The sequence below is a fragment of the Molossus molossus genome, unplaced genomic scaffold (assembly GCF_014108415.1).
Source record: "Molossus molossus isolate mMolMol1 unplaced genomic scaffold, mMolMol1.p scaffold_m16_p_1, whole genome shotgun sequence".
NCBI lineage: Eukaryota > Metazoa > Chordata > Mammalia > Chiroptera > Molossidae > Molossus > Molossus molossus.
This window is the reverse complement of record NW_023425344.1, coordinates 145,602,269-145,616,369: the sequence shown is the minus strand read 5'-3', so window position 1 is coordinate 145,616,369 and position 14,101 is coordinate 145,602,269. Positions and strand designations below refer to the sequence as shown.

At 38.8% G+C, this 14,101-nt stretch overlaps 1 protein-coding gene across 11 annotated transcripts in view; it reads right to left on the bottom strand.

Annotated features, from left to right (window-relative positions):
• Window positions 1-4,145: 4,145 nt before the first annotated feature.
• Window positions 4,146-14,101, bottom strand: part of HNRNPC (heterogeneous nuclear ribonucleoprotein C) — a 62,705-nt gene continuing 52,749 nt past the window's right edge. For 4 of the 11 annotated variants that reach the window (XM_036278503.1, XM_036278572.1, XM_036278417.1 and 1 more), the window contains 4 exons: window positions 6,008-6,195; window positions 5,391-5,504; window positions 4,988-5,169; window positions 4,521-4,888 (listed from right to left, as the gene is read on the bottom strand). In XM_036278503.1, the coding sequence (XP_036134396.1) occupies window positions 4,805-4,888; window positions 4,988-5,169; window positions 5,391-5,504; window positions 6,008-6,195 (568 nt within the window). In that variant the 3' untranslated portion in view covers window positions 4,521-4,804. Of the gene's footprint in view, window positions 4,889-4,987; window positions 5,170-5,390; window positions 5,505-6,007; window positions 6,196-14,101 lie in introns of all 11 variants that reach the window. The other 7 variants (XM_036279193.1, XM_036279106.1, XM_036278925.1 and 4 more) reach the window with 4 other exon arrangements.

The window sequence follows — 14,101 nt, the reverse complement described above, 5'->3', positions numbered from 1 at the left end:
TAGCATGCTATCTAACAGTGTTGATACATGATACATGTGGTTAAATTTAAAATAAAATACAACTTTAAATTTAATTCCTTAGTCACATTAGCCACAGGGCTACTATATTGGTCAATACGTTATGAAACATTTCCTTCACAAAAAATTCTACTGGACAGTACAGTAGTTTTAAGAGTGGTGGGTCAGCATGCGAGAGGCAACCAATCGATGTTCTCTCATCGATGTTTCAATCTCTTCCTTCCTCTCTAAAAGAAAAAAGAGTGGTGGGTCAATGAAGTTGGGCTTTAACATGCTTTCCTGCAACCTCAGAAGGATTTTTGTCTCTCCCTCAAACCTAGCTTTTCTCTCACCTTCACCCCTATCCATATGCCTCTGTGTGCTTTCTGTACTTTAGCCAGATTTCATTGCAGGTATTCTCTCATCCTTTCAGATTTAAAAAAGAATCATACCACCATGCTTTCCTTTCTTACTGCAAGCACTTGCCTTAACTTAGTCATCAAATTACATGGGCCTTTTTACTTTCTTATTAGTAGTCACCCAGAGACAAGCTCTGTGAAAGCCCTGTCTCTTCCTAATCCTTCCCTTCTACCTTATTTAACCAAAAAAGGGCACTTTTTGACTTTTGGTGCAGCGGTTTCCCGTGTTGGTAGCAAACTGAAATTACAGCAAAAAAAAAACAATGATGCCTGAGACCCAATGACCGAGATTTAAAGTCTGGAGTACATACCTGCAAATCAGGATTTTATTTTTTAAGTATTTATTGATTTTTTTAGAGAGAGAGGAAGGGAGAGGGAAAGATAGAAACATCAACAAGAGAGAACATCGACTGGCTGCCTCCTTCATGCCCCCCACTGGAGATCAGGCCCACAACCTGGGCATGTGCCCTGATGGGGAATCGAACCAGTGACCTCTTTCTTGGTGCACGGTCAACGCTCAACCACTGAGCCTAACCAGTTGGACACGAATCAGGATTTTAAAGCTCCCTTGGTCATTTTAATGCACATCAAGGTTGAGAACCACTCAACCAACTAATTTGATAAAGTACTAAAAATCATTCTAATTACAACTTTTTTAGCTTCATAAAAGAAATGTAATAATTATTCTTGCACAAGCAAATCTGTCAGACATACAGAACATCTTTCCCTCAAGCTCTTTTATTCCTGTGTAACCTAAAAAAAATGTGGCATGCTCAATACTGGAACAGACAGCACCATGCCTTTTTATCCTCATTCATCATGGGATTTAACTACCATTAATTACCTTGTTTTGTTTTTGTTTATTTTTTCGGTAGGTGCCCCTAGCAGGAACCGAACCCAGGACTCTCTGGTCAGCAGGCCATTGCTCCAACCTGCCTGGCTGAGTCAAACCAGCCAGGGCTGTTTTGCATTTACCTTGTTGTACCCCTTCTCCCTTATTACTTTTTGTACCTCTAATTTAAGCAGTGAAGAAGTGTGCCACTAAGTTCACAACAGGTCCTGCTTTTCATAAAATTAGGGTTAAAAAAAATTTTTTAACCTAAAGTTACTAATACAACACATACTGTTTCCAGGCCTTCTCCTTGGTTTGACTTCATTAGGATTAATTTAATGAAAATCCAAACTTGGAATTCAGTCTCCTAAATTGTGTTGGCTGTTGTCACACCCGTAATTTAGTCTCCTCTCCAAACAACAGGAATCCTCTCATCAAAGTCAGGTATAAATCTATATCCAGCCTTTTCTCTAGTTTAACTGACCAAACTTTTAATTTACGCCAAAATCTTTCTAAACACTAAAAATTCTCCAACATAGTGTCCCCTATTAACCTAAGAAACACCAAAGTATAAATAATACCAGTGCTCTGTGAGGTACAACATTGATAAATCAAGTGAGGTACTTTTAAAGTTATTTAGTAGCCCACACACTGCCTATCACATGTAACTCATTTACAGGTTACTCTCATTTCTGTCATAGTTGTGTTTTACTGCTAACTGGTTTCAAATTATCAGGGTTTTTTAATCCCTCTAAATTCAACTCATAATGCATTTTCTTGGTAAAGGTAATCTGAACCAGGGTCCAGAAATGCAAACCCCATTTGACATTGATGTAGGTCAGTGATTTTCAACTGGTGTGCCACGAAGTATTATTAAAACATGCAATACCTGAGTACTTAGTCTGGGACCCTGACCTCTTTTCCCTTAGGCTGTCAAATTTAAAAATGACAACAGCCGCCCTGGCCAGTTTGGCTCAGCGGTTAGAACGTCGGCCTGCGGTTTGGAGAGACCCGGGTTTGGTTCCCGCTAAGGGCACGTACTTTGGTTGCAGTTTGTCCCCTGCCCTGGTTGGTCGTGCGGGTGGCAGCCACTCGATGTGTCCATTCACATCGATGTTTCTCTCTCTCTCTCTCCCTTCCTCTTTCTCCCTCCCACTCTATCTGTACAAAAAATGGAAAAATATCCTTGGGTGAGGATAAAAAATAAATAAAAAATAAAAAATAAAAATGACAACAGCCAACACAAATGCTGCTCGATGTGAATGAATCAAGCAAATACCTATGTTTTGGTCCGATCGGCAAAACATGTACTTTTTTGGGTTGCTACAGAATTTTAGTAATTAAGTTTATGTGTGCCATGGGATGAAAAAGGTTGATGTTTAATTTTTCTCATATTAAATAGAAAGGTCAAGTGTCAGAAAGTTTTATGTGGCTAAGTAGTTCATTTCCCCAAGACACAATCAATAATGATGCTTCCTTGTTCTCTCTAGAAAATGACAGCATCACAGGTTGGCCACATATTCTCATAACAAAGTGTATCTTTCAACTGATCTCATCAAATATACAGCTATTTCCTATTCCTAAAGTATTTCTATAACATTAACTAAACACTAGTACTTGTAAATGTTTTACTTTCCCCAGGCTTTGCTGCTAAATTGTGTAACAGATTCCTTTGATGTTGAGGTAACATCTGAACTGAAATCTACTGGGAATCCTCTTTTCAACTATGAAGACATTTAATTCATAGTAGTCTGAGATCTAACATGTAAAATTATTCTTTGACACATCTAGGCACATTTTTGGCATTTAATCAATAACCACGTATGTTTTCTAAGAGTGGGTGGGTGATCACTTTTCTAGCTATTAAAAAAGAGCCTTTACTCAGTTTCTTTCAATATTTGGTTTCAGAAAGAATTAGAAATAGACACTTTCACTCTGGCCAGTGTGGCTCAGTGGGCTGGGCGTCTTCCCCTTCCCCGCTAGGGCCTTGGAGGGTTGATGATTCCCAGTCAGGGCACATGCCCAGGTTGTAGGCTCAATCCCTGGTATGGGGTGTGGTGCAGGAGGCAGCTGACTAATATTACTTCTCTCATATTGATGTTTCTCTCTAAAACAAAAAAAAGCAAATATTTTCATGTCTAGACAAATTAGTCCGGTATCTCTGAAATACTGATGGCTAACATTATAACCTTAAACAGGTTTTATTAGCACTTTAGAACTTTGACCCTTTTTAAGCATCCAATTTGTCATGTGTCAAAAGTGACTGTGTAGCATAAGAAATCACACATTACTAGAAAACAAGGTGGGCAGAAGTATTTTTGACCAAATTAACACAAAAGCTACTTTTATACTGTGGATTTCAAATCCAAGGGCAGTCCATAGTTCAGCCTCTTACTATTCGGCTTTGTCATCTGTTATATAAAATTACTTAAGTAAAATAAATGTCTGACCCTCACTATGTTCTCAGTTACCTGGAAAAGAGGTTTTCTATTTTCAGTAACACTGAGGCAAAGACACAGAATCTAGAAGGTAACTGGGACTGCTATATAAGAATGAAATAATTTAGCACACAACAAAAATCTTAAAAAAGGGCATCAACTAGACCACAAAGCATTGATGAAAAAGCTTAATGTATTTCCCTTTTTCCCCCATTATGATATAATAGCAATTTTCCAAGACCCTCTATTCCACAGTAAAGTTACTTGTCTTTTTAATGCAATACCCAACCCAATGGAATATCATTTGAGTAGTGTGTGTTGTTATGCATAATGATTATGACTCAAAGAAAAATATATCTGGTACACTCTAGGGGTTTTGTGGAAGCCGCTGTGAAACAAAGAATTTGAAATAAACAAATATAAAATACAAAAATAAAAAAACCAGGGTTTTTTTTCTCCAAATTCCTGGTTTAATAAGGACGTGTTTATTTTGAGGAAAAAAGGTCCCAAACATCAGGCTGTTCACAAAAATAACCCACATATCAACTTTAGAAAACAAATCTTAAGACTATTACACTAATTATTTTCCTAGAGGATGCATTTGACATGCCAACTCTCATTCACAAAAAAATACACTGTTACATTTGTGTTGAACAGCCCCACATAGCACTTTTATGTGGGGTATAACACATACCTCTAACTCAAAGCTGCTCTCAGGTGCTACTCAACTAATGAGATTGCCTTTGCAGTTAGGGAAGCAACTACTGAACTCATATTATGAATGAAAAGAACTGTACTCCCTGCATAACAAGAGATTATTTTGGAGACAGTTGATAAAAACCATACATCCTTTTTATTGTTAAGTCATAAAGAGGTATCAAAATTAAAAGCAAAAATTACAGGGTAAGACTTAACATAACTACTAGGAGCGTCAAAGGAAGTGAAAGTGGGACTAGGCGCAGGGCAATATGAATTAATGAACATGAGAGGGACAAGATGGGGAGAACAGTGAGCATGTGCTGAAGATACTAGGGAGAGGATCTGGTGAAAATTTTGATCTTAGACAAGCGCCTAGGTAAAGAAATAATGGGACATGATTTCTAAACCCCACTATGTGCTTAAGAGTCATCCTCGCCATTGGCGCTGTCTCTGTCATCCTCTCCTTCCTCAGCCTCTTTTTCATCATCCTTGATCAACTCCAGCTGTGAGAAACAGACACAAATAGGATGGAGTTAGAGGCACTCCATGCGTCCCTGATCCCCCCTCCACCACCTCTTTCTTTCCTTTCCCGTGGTTTTCACCTGGTCATCCCCCCGATCTTCATTATCATCATCATCCAGTAGGTCCCCCTCCTCAGCAGAGTCATCTGCACCCCCCTCAGACTCCATCTTCACATTAGGCTCATCTTTCTTCAGGGAGATGCTGATCGGTTCCTCTTCCGATTTATCATTCTTCATCTCTACTGTGGATGAAAAGGACAAGTCTGTCTAGGGTCAAGTAATGTCCACAGGATATAGGCAATTCCCACTAATAATTACAGAACTGCAGCACACATCTAAATCCTCCCACACAAATGCCCTTCCCAATTCATACTCTCCAGGTTTCATATTCAATTGTTTTACATCCCACTATTTCAACATATACTTTCAACTATCTTAGGTAACTAACCCAACTTTACACCCAATAGACAGCAGTACCATTTACCTGCTTGTTTGCTCTGCTCCTTTTCAATTTTTTCCAGGCTTTCCAGTAGATAATCCACTTTTTGTTTTATCTGGGTCAATTCCTTCTTAATGGCCTGAAGGTCATCTCCTTTCACTTTTAATATAAACAAAACCTTAGATGAAAATCAAATGTACCAGAAGCTACAAGTTATCAAAAACATTCCCACTATACTATACACACCAGTGGTCAACAGGATATCCCTGGTGAGAAATGGCATCAGTATCAGAAATGTCTCAGTAATGGGGACTTTCAATCATCGTTTAGTTGGTAAAGGAAAACTGAATCTAATGTGCTTACTCCATTATCAGTAGCATTTTGACTTTTGCAGGCTTGCAAAAGACTTCAATTCCTTTTTAAAGCAGGTTCTCTGTAAAGATTTACTAACATATATATATTTCATAAATTTAATAGGTGCCTAAACTCCCTAAAGTCTTAAATTACCAGGGTTTTAAGGATAGAAGGCATAATCACTATCTTCTCCTCTTTTACTATTTAGATTATACAAAGGCATTTGTACAAACACAGATTATTAACTGCGTTAATTTCCTTATTTCAACACACAAGAAACATCACAAAGCTGCAATAATAATACATACATTTTCCAGACTTGGAAGAAGATCCTCGCTGTCCACTCTTAGAATTGAAGCCACTTTTGCCCCTTCGTGATGTGTTTCCCGATACACGCTGGCGTTTCGAGGGCACCACAGCCCGAGCAATCGGAGGAGGAGGAGGAACACGCGCTGGGTAACTGTACATCCTATTGGGTAAGAAGAAAACAGAATTCCTTCACAACTACATTAAGTCAGCAAGATTCAAATGGTAACCTTATAAAATAATAAATTAACATTCACTGTCTATCATTTCTCTTTTGCTAACTTCATTCAAAAGGCCAGTAAAATTTTCCTTCAAGAAAATACTACATATACACAAATATATCAAATGATATGGTTGGTTGGCTTTAAGCAGTGGACATAAAGGTTGCTCTGTACTATGGTATGGTGCTATTAATAAAACATTCATTTATTCATTTATTTATTTATTTCAGTGGCTGGCCTTTATCTTTACCTATTCTTTTCATATATATGCTACAATAAAAACTTCATATATGCCAAAGAAAAGTACTCACAAAAAGGGACTGCAATTAACTGAGACTACAAACAGAAGTATTCATTGTTAGCTAAATTCCTGATCTTTGCACCCACAAAAGCATAAAAAATCATCACTGCTAATTAGTGATTATTAGATTGAACCATATATAATTGCCAATATTAACCATTTTTGGTCTATAAAAACAGCCATTTCATGTGTTAGCTAGGTATGAAATTCCACTACTGATTCTAACAACATTTAAGCATCAGAGCTCCAAAAGGGCAAAGAATACGGTCCATCTTGTCCACTGTTCACTAATACTTAAAATCCATTATCCAGCATACACTTCGCTTTCAAAAATCACTGGTTATCAAACTGTTGCTTCTATTGCTAAGTATCCCATGATTTCATAAGAAGGTAAGACACACCAGTAGAGGGGGGAAATCTTACTCTAGTTCTGCACCTTTCTAGCAACTAACTTAACTCTAAAGCCCAGGTATGCTATAAAAACCAATCCACCAACTGCTGCTCTATCTAACTTCAAAGGTTTTAATAAACAAATACGTGATGCACTCAACAGCTTTTCAATTTTACAGATTATATAACATGATATTGAATATCCCTGTTACATATCTCATTAATGGCTAGTCTTCTCTGACTTTATTACATAGTACCCAAACTCCTGGTAGTGGAAACCCTGATTTTGCAGGCAGAGGATCATAATTCTATCTACTGTCCAACCCAATCTAAAATGTTTCCATACTATTTTAACAAGGTCATATTTTATCTTTTCCTAGGAGTGGCTGTGACAGGAATTTTTTCCCTAAATTAAGTGAGGAAATGACTTACTAATCTTTATTTAAGCAATTTTTAGGCATTGACCAATCCACCACTTTTCCTCTAGAAACCCAGCAGTAACTGATTTACCATGTGCCAAAGAATCAATGATGTGGTAAGTTAGTAAAGCCTTGTTCCAATAAGAAACACTTTAAGTTTGAGCCCCAGGAAATGAGAAAATTTGATTCAAAAGCAAGAAGGCCTTGGCACTTCTACAATGATTTCTTCTCAGCAGATAATTATTAACTGAGCTAATGTTTGTCTGTTTTAATCCATTAATGGGAATTAAGATCAACAAACTATCACTATCTTACAGAGAGCTTTTCCTCTTTTGGCCCAAAATTTTCCTAAGTACACTGATTCATAAACCAAACATCAGTGTTCAGAAACTACTTTTTTGTATAAGATGATACTTTAAGCACACACAACAATTTCTGGAGGTAAATAAAAGTGACTTGGATATCTCTATCTTTGGGCATGAAATAACTCTGCCCCAGCCCTGCTGGATTTAGGGATCTAACCTACCTCTCAACCCACTGACTCCCACTGGTACCAGTCTCTAAACCAATGAGCTTAGCCATTTCAGATTCCCTACACTTCATGGCTCTGGAATTTTTTCCTTCTGAACCATACTACTTCATTTGATCCAGATAAAAGGTCATAATAAAAATGAGGTACAAGATGCAGTTCTGAATCTGTGAAATGAGCCCATGAACACAAATGGGAGTCAAACGCTCTAGTTCTTGGAAGAAAAATTGATTTGGAAAGATCAACTGGTAATGCTAAAGGACTTCTGGTACCACAGAACTTAACTGCTGTTCAAGCAAAAATGGAACTCTCGAGAAACTCAAAAAATTTCTTCACAGGAGTTTAAGGTGACATTGTCTTGAAAAAAATCAAAGTGATTGGTTGTGAAAACATAAGGTTAAGAAAACACAAAGAGAAAAAACAACCTTTGATAACCCTTTAGGGACAGGTAATAGCAAGCTCAGTATGACAACTTCAAAACCAACAACAAATTAAGTAACCATATTCCCCATGAGAAAACCATATAGTAAATTATGTAAGACGGCAGCTGTTGATCCCCTATCAATAAAGCCCGAGTATCTAAAAAAGTTTGCATGAAAATTCCACTGTTACCAAAACACTAAGTCTAACAGAATTATGACTGCATCCTAAATCAGAAATCTAGACACTAAGTGTTGGTATAAAATCTAGTCAGAATGCCATCTAGTTTGGCACAGCAGTTAGAGTGTTGGCCCATGAATGTAAGGGTCTTGAGTTCGATTCCCAGTCAAGGGCACGTACCTGGATTGCAGGTTCAATCCCCAGCCCCCGTCAGGGCCATACAGGAGGCAACCCATCGATGTCTCTCTACCCCCGCCCATCTTCCTTCCACTCTGTCTAAAAACCAATGGGAAAATATTCTTAGGTGAGGAGTAACAAAAAATAAAAATAAATAATACTTGCCTTTAAAAAAAAAATCTAGTAAAATAACATTTTGGCTGAGCTGGTGTGGTTCAGTGGATGAGTATCGACCCATGAACCAAGAGGTCGCTGGTTTGATTCCTGGTCAGGGCACATGCCCAAATTGTGGGTCTGATCCCCAGCGGGAACATGCAGGAGGCGGCCAATCAATGTTCTCTCTCATTGATGTTTCTATCTCTCACCCTTTCCCTTCATCTCTCTCTAAAAATCAATAAAGAAAAAAATGTTTTTAATAAAAATAAAATTACATTTTGAGAGACATATTAGCTAGCTCATTTTCTGAACAGGTAAAACAAAGAGCCTCTATCCTAATGGCCAAGCTAAAAGATAAACATTACAAGGCCATTTATTTAAAATACAGATTTTCAAGGCTTCTTCTTTTTTATTAATCCTCGCCCAAGGATAATTTTCCATTGCCTTTTTTTAAAAACAGAAAGGGCCCTGGCCGGTTTGGCTCAGCGGTTAAAGCATCGGCCTGCGGTCTGGAGAGACCCGGGTTCGGTTCCCGCTAAGGGCACGTACTTCGGTTGCAGTTTGTCCCCGGCCCTGGTTGGTCGTGCGGGTGGCAGCCACTCGATGTGTCCCTTCACGTCGATGTTTTTCTCTCTCCCCCCCCTTCCTCTCTCTCCCTCCCACTCTATCTGTACAAAAAATGGAAAAATATCCTTGGGTGAGGATAAAAAAAATAATAATAAAAATAAATAAAAACAGAAAGGTAGGAAGGGAGGTGGGGAGGGCGGGAGATAATGAGAAACATCGATTGGTTGCCCCCTGCATGACCCCGACCCAGGCCAGGATTCGAACCTGCAGTCCAGGTACATGCCCTTGACCTGGAATCAAACCTGCAACCTTTTGGTCTGCAAGGAGACATTCTAACCACTGAGCCAAACTGGCCAGTAATTCAAGGCTTCTTAATGACTAGATGTAACACATAATGACCTTCTTTGGGCCTCAAAAACCCAAACTAATAATAATACATTTCAGTCACTACCAAGGAACTACTAGAATATATTAGTAAAAATCTATCTTCTCCTGAGTACACATTTTATATAGGTATTTCTTGTCTTAAAGTTTTGGATAAATTAAAAAATCATTTTAGGCATATTAACTATCAAGTTTGTAAATTCAGGAAACCAACTAGTTGTCAGATACTGTTGTTCACAAAAATTACCACCATAACACGAAATAATTTATAGGTGAGAGCAATCTAGCAAGATTATTTTCCTCTATGCACAATACTGATTTATCAAATTCAGTTTAAATATGCACTTTTATTTTATTCCTGTTTGCCTTTGATTTTCCTAGAAAAGGGTTTGGTTTTACAGACAACTTAATATTTGGACTTTAGCATGTCAGAAGATCCCTGAAACTGTATGCTAAAATTATGTGAATGTACCCATTCATAAAAAGTAAAAACCACTAATCCAGAAACAAAAGAAATATTCCATTCTATTTGAGCTAATGAGGACCGAATCTACATAGAACACTATGTGCTTATTTTTTATAAACAAGCTTTATATTTAGAGAGCTACAGAGGAAAGATGACTTTAAGCAAATGAAGGTAAACAAGATTCCAATGAATAAAATATCAGTAAAATTTAATCCGTTGAACACATAGAAAAAAAACATAGAAAACAATGTGACACAACTGTAAAAATTAATGACGTTTAAGAGCCAAAAGAAGCAAGGTTTTCCAACCTAGTGCAGCTCCACTAAATTAATAGTTAAATAAAATCCCAACTGATGACAGATTCCTTCTACCAACTCCATAGACACCAGAACTATAGATAGATAGAAACTAGCACACTGAAAATTCACTTAAAGAGTTTTAACCAAATTAAAGCACTGAGTGAAGACCTGCTACTAAAATTTTAAGTTTAGTTGCTGCCAATGTGCTACATACAACCTGTGACAATCAACATCAATGACAGTCTTCTCAACATATCAGAGTAAACACCAGACAACACCCTTTATTTAATACTATTCTGTATAATTTTGTAGAAAAGAACCTTCAAATTTTATTTATCAATTTTTGCCCTTGTGTGGACCAACTAAGCAGTTATATTGCTTGACCAGAGTATCAGTTATTGATACTCATGAATACTAAAATTTCTAATTACACTTCAGTAATTGCTACCATTGAACATTATAAAAACCCATGTTAACATAGACAAATAATTAAAACCAAAAACTCAAAGTTCACCCTAATGTAATTTTAATAGTATTTATTTCACCGAATGTCAAAGCTTTATTTTATAAACTATGACTTTGCCTTACTTATGTAAGGAAAAATATAATCATGCAACATGTTTGATTTATGCAAATATAAAACTGTATGTCGCCCTGGCTGGTTTGGCTCAGCGGTTAGAGCATCAGCCTGCGGTCCAGAGAGACCCGGGTTCAGTTCCCGCTAAGGGCACGTACCTCGGTTGCAGTTTGTCCCTGGCCCTGGTCGGTCATGCGGGTGGCAGCCACTTGATGTGTTCCTTTCACATCGATGTTTCTCTCTCTCTCTCTCTGTTCCTCTCTCTCCCTCCCACTCTATCTGAACAAAAAATGGAAAAATGTCCTCTGGTGAGGATGAAAAAATAAATAAGTAAAATAAAAAAATAAAAACTATTTAAAAAAAAAACAACAACTGTATGTCAAAAAATTACAGCCCTGGCCGATTTGGCTCAGCGGTTAAGAGCGTCGGCCTGTGGTCTGGAGAGACCCGGGTCCGGTTCCCGTTAAGGGCACGTGCCTTGGTTGCAGTTTGTCCCCGGCCCTGGTTGGGTCATGTGGGTGGCGACCACTCGATGTGTCCCTTTCACGTCGATGTTTCTCTCTTGCTCTCTCCCTCCCACTCTATCTGAACAAAATATCGAAAAATGTCCTCCGGTGAGGATAAAAACAACAACTGTTAAGCATGTTTTGCTAATGCAATTTATGGACGGAGTGTGTCAGTTACCAAGGTAAATTTACATAGTTGCACTTCATGTTCCTTAACTTTGTATTGCCTTTATCCATTGTGCACTGTGGATATAGTTTATCTGTTATGACAGCCAAATTAAAAACAGCAAGCACTGCCTAATTAAATGATAAAGGGACAAAATAATAAACCAGTATGACATACAGGATCATTCCATATACAGGGACACCCAAACTATTAAATAAAGGCGGGGTGGCGTGCATTTGAGACTCTGCCCCCCCCCCCAGCACATGTTGTCAATTTGGCTCAAGTAAACCCTTACAAAAAAAATTTTTTTTAATGTAACTAAAGAATGAATATGGAAACAGGTTACTGCTGCCTCTGTAGGGTTAAGAACCTTACCCAAAGAACAATGATCAAGGTTCAAGAATACCACACCCATTCCTTGAAGAGTACAAATAGCCCTATAGATGTAGAACCAATGGTGTCAATCAATGATTAGTTCTGCGATCTTCTTTCAGAAAGAATTGTTGATATTAGTATTTTTGCAAATTCAAAGTCACATTTAATTGAAAATTGCCCCACAGATTTATTTATAACAGCTTTTCAAGAAAGGGAAAAAATATTTAAGTGTGTTCTTATTTTGAGATGCATGCAATTTTGCAAATTTTGTAAAATGAAAAGCTCTATCTTTAAGAAAATATAGTGGGCCCTGGTCAGTTTGGCTCAGCGGTTAGAGTGTCGGCCTGCAGACCAGTGAGTCTTGGCTTCAATTCTGGTCAAGGGCACATAGCTCAGTTGTGGTTCGTCCCCAGCCCTGGTCGGGTTGTGCGGGAGGTAACCAGTCTATGTGGCTATGTTATGTTGATGTTTCTCTCTGTCTCTCTCTCTCTCTCACCCTCCCCTCCCTCCCACTCTGTCTGATGATAAACAGAAAAAAGTATCCTCGGGTCAGGAATTTATAAAAAGAAAAGAAAGAAAGAAAATACAGTGCCCAGACTGGTGTGGCTCAGTAGATTGAGCATTATCCCATGGACCGAGAGATCCCCAGTGAGAGCACAGGCCTGGGTTGTGGGCTTGCTCCCCAGTAGGAGGCGTGCAGGGGAGTCAACTGATGTTATCTCTCTCACATTCATGTTTCTCTCTCTCTCTCCCTTCTCCTCTTTAAAAAAAAAAAAGAGCCCTGGCCTTTTTGGCTCAGCAGTTAGAGCATTGGCCTGCGGTCCAGAGATCCGGGTTCGATTCCCACTAAGGGCATGTACCTCGGCTGCAGTTTGTTCCCTGCCCTAGTTGGGTCATGCGGGTGGCAGCCATTCTATGTGTCCCTCTCACATTGATGTTTCTCTCTCTCCCCCTCTTTCCCTTCCAGTCTATCAGAACAAAAAGAAAGAAAGAAATTAAAAAAACAAATAAATAAAGAGCCATGACCAGTTTGGCTTAGAGGTTTAAGCCTCATCGGCCACAAACCAAAGAGTCTGCTCTAAAACTAGTCTGGGTTCTCCAACTTCTTGCATGAAGAGCAGTCTTCTGTCATTTCAACTCTCATATTGAACACTATTAAAAATTCATCAGACCCAGTAAAACTAACTTGCAGCATTCTAGACCTATACTGAGTAGTCACTAGACACACATGGCTAAATCGCATTAAAAATTCAGTTCTTCAAACTAGCCACATTTGAAGTGGTAAACAGTCAAATGTGGTTAATGTCTACCATACCAACAGTGCAGATATAGAATATTTACATCATCACAGAAACTTTTGTTGCTTCCACAGACATTTGTCTATGGCCTCTACTTAATTTTTTTTTTATTTCTTTATTTTTTATTTCTTTTTTATTTTTATCCTCACCAGAGGACATTTTTGTCCTTTTTTTTGTTGTTGTTCAGATAGAGTGGGAGGGAGGGAGGGAGGGAGGGAGGGAGGGAGAGAGAGAGAGAGACATCGATGTGAAAGGGACACATTGAGTGGTGGCCACCCGCATGACCCAACCAGGCCCGGGGACAAACTGCAACCAAGGTACGAGCCCTTAACGGGAACCGAACCTGGGTCTCTCTGGACCACAGGCCAACACTCTAACCGCTGAGCCAAACTGTCCAGGGCATAAAGATTTGGTATTTTTTTATCCTCATCCGAGGACATTTTTCCATTTTTGTTCAGATAGAGTGGGAGGGGAGGGAGGGGAAGAGAGGAAGAGAGAGAAACATCGATGTGAAAGGGACACATCGAGTGGTGGTCACCCGCACGACCCAACCAGGCCCGGGGACAAACTGCAAACAAGGTACATGCCTTTAGTGGGAACCGAACCTGGGTCTCTCTGGACCGCAGGCCGATGCTCTAACCGCTGAGCCAAACCGGCCAGGGCTC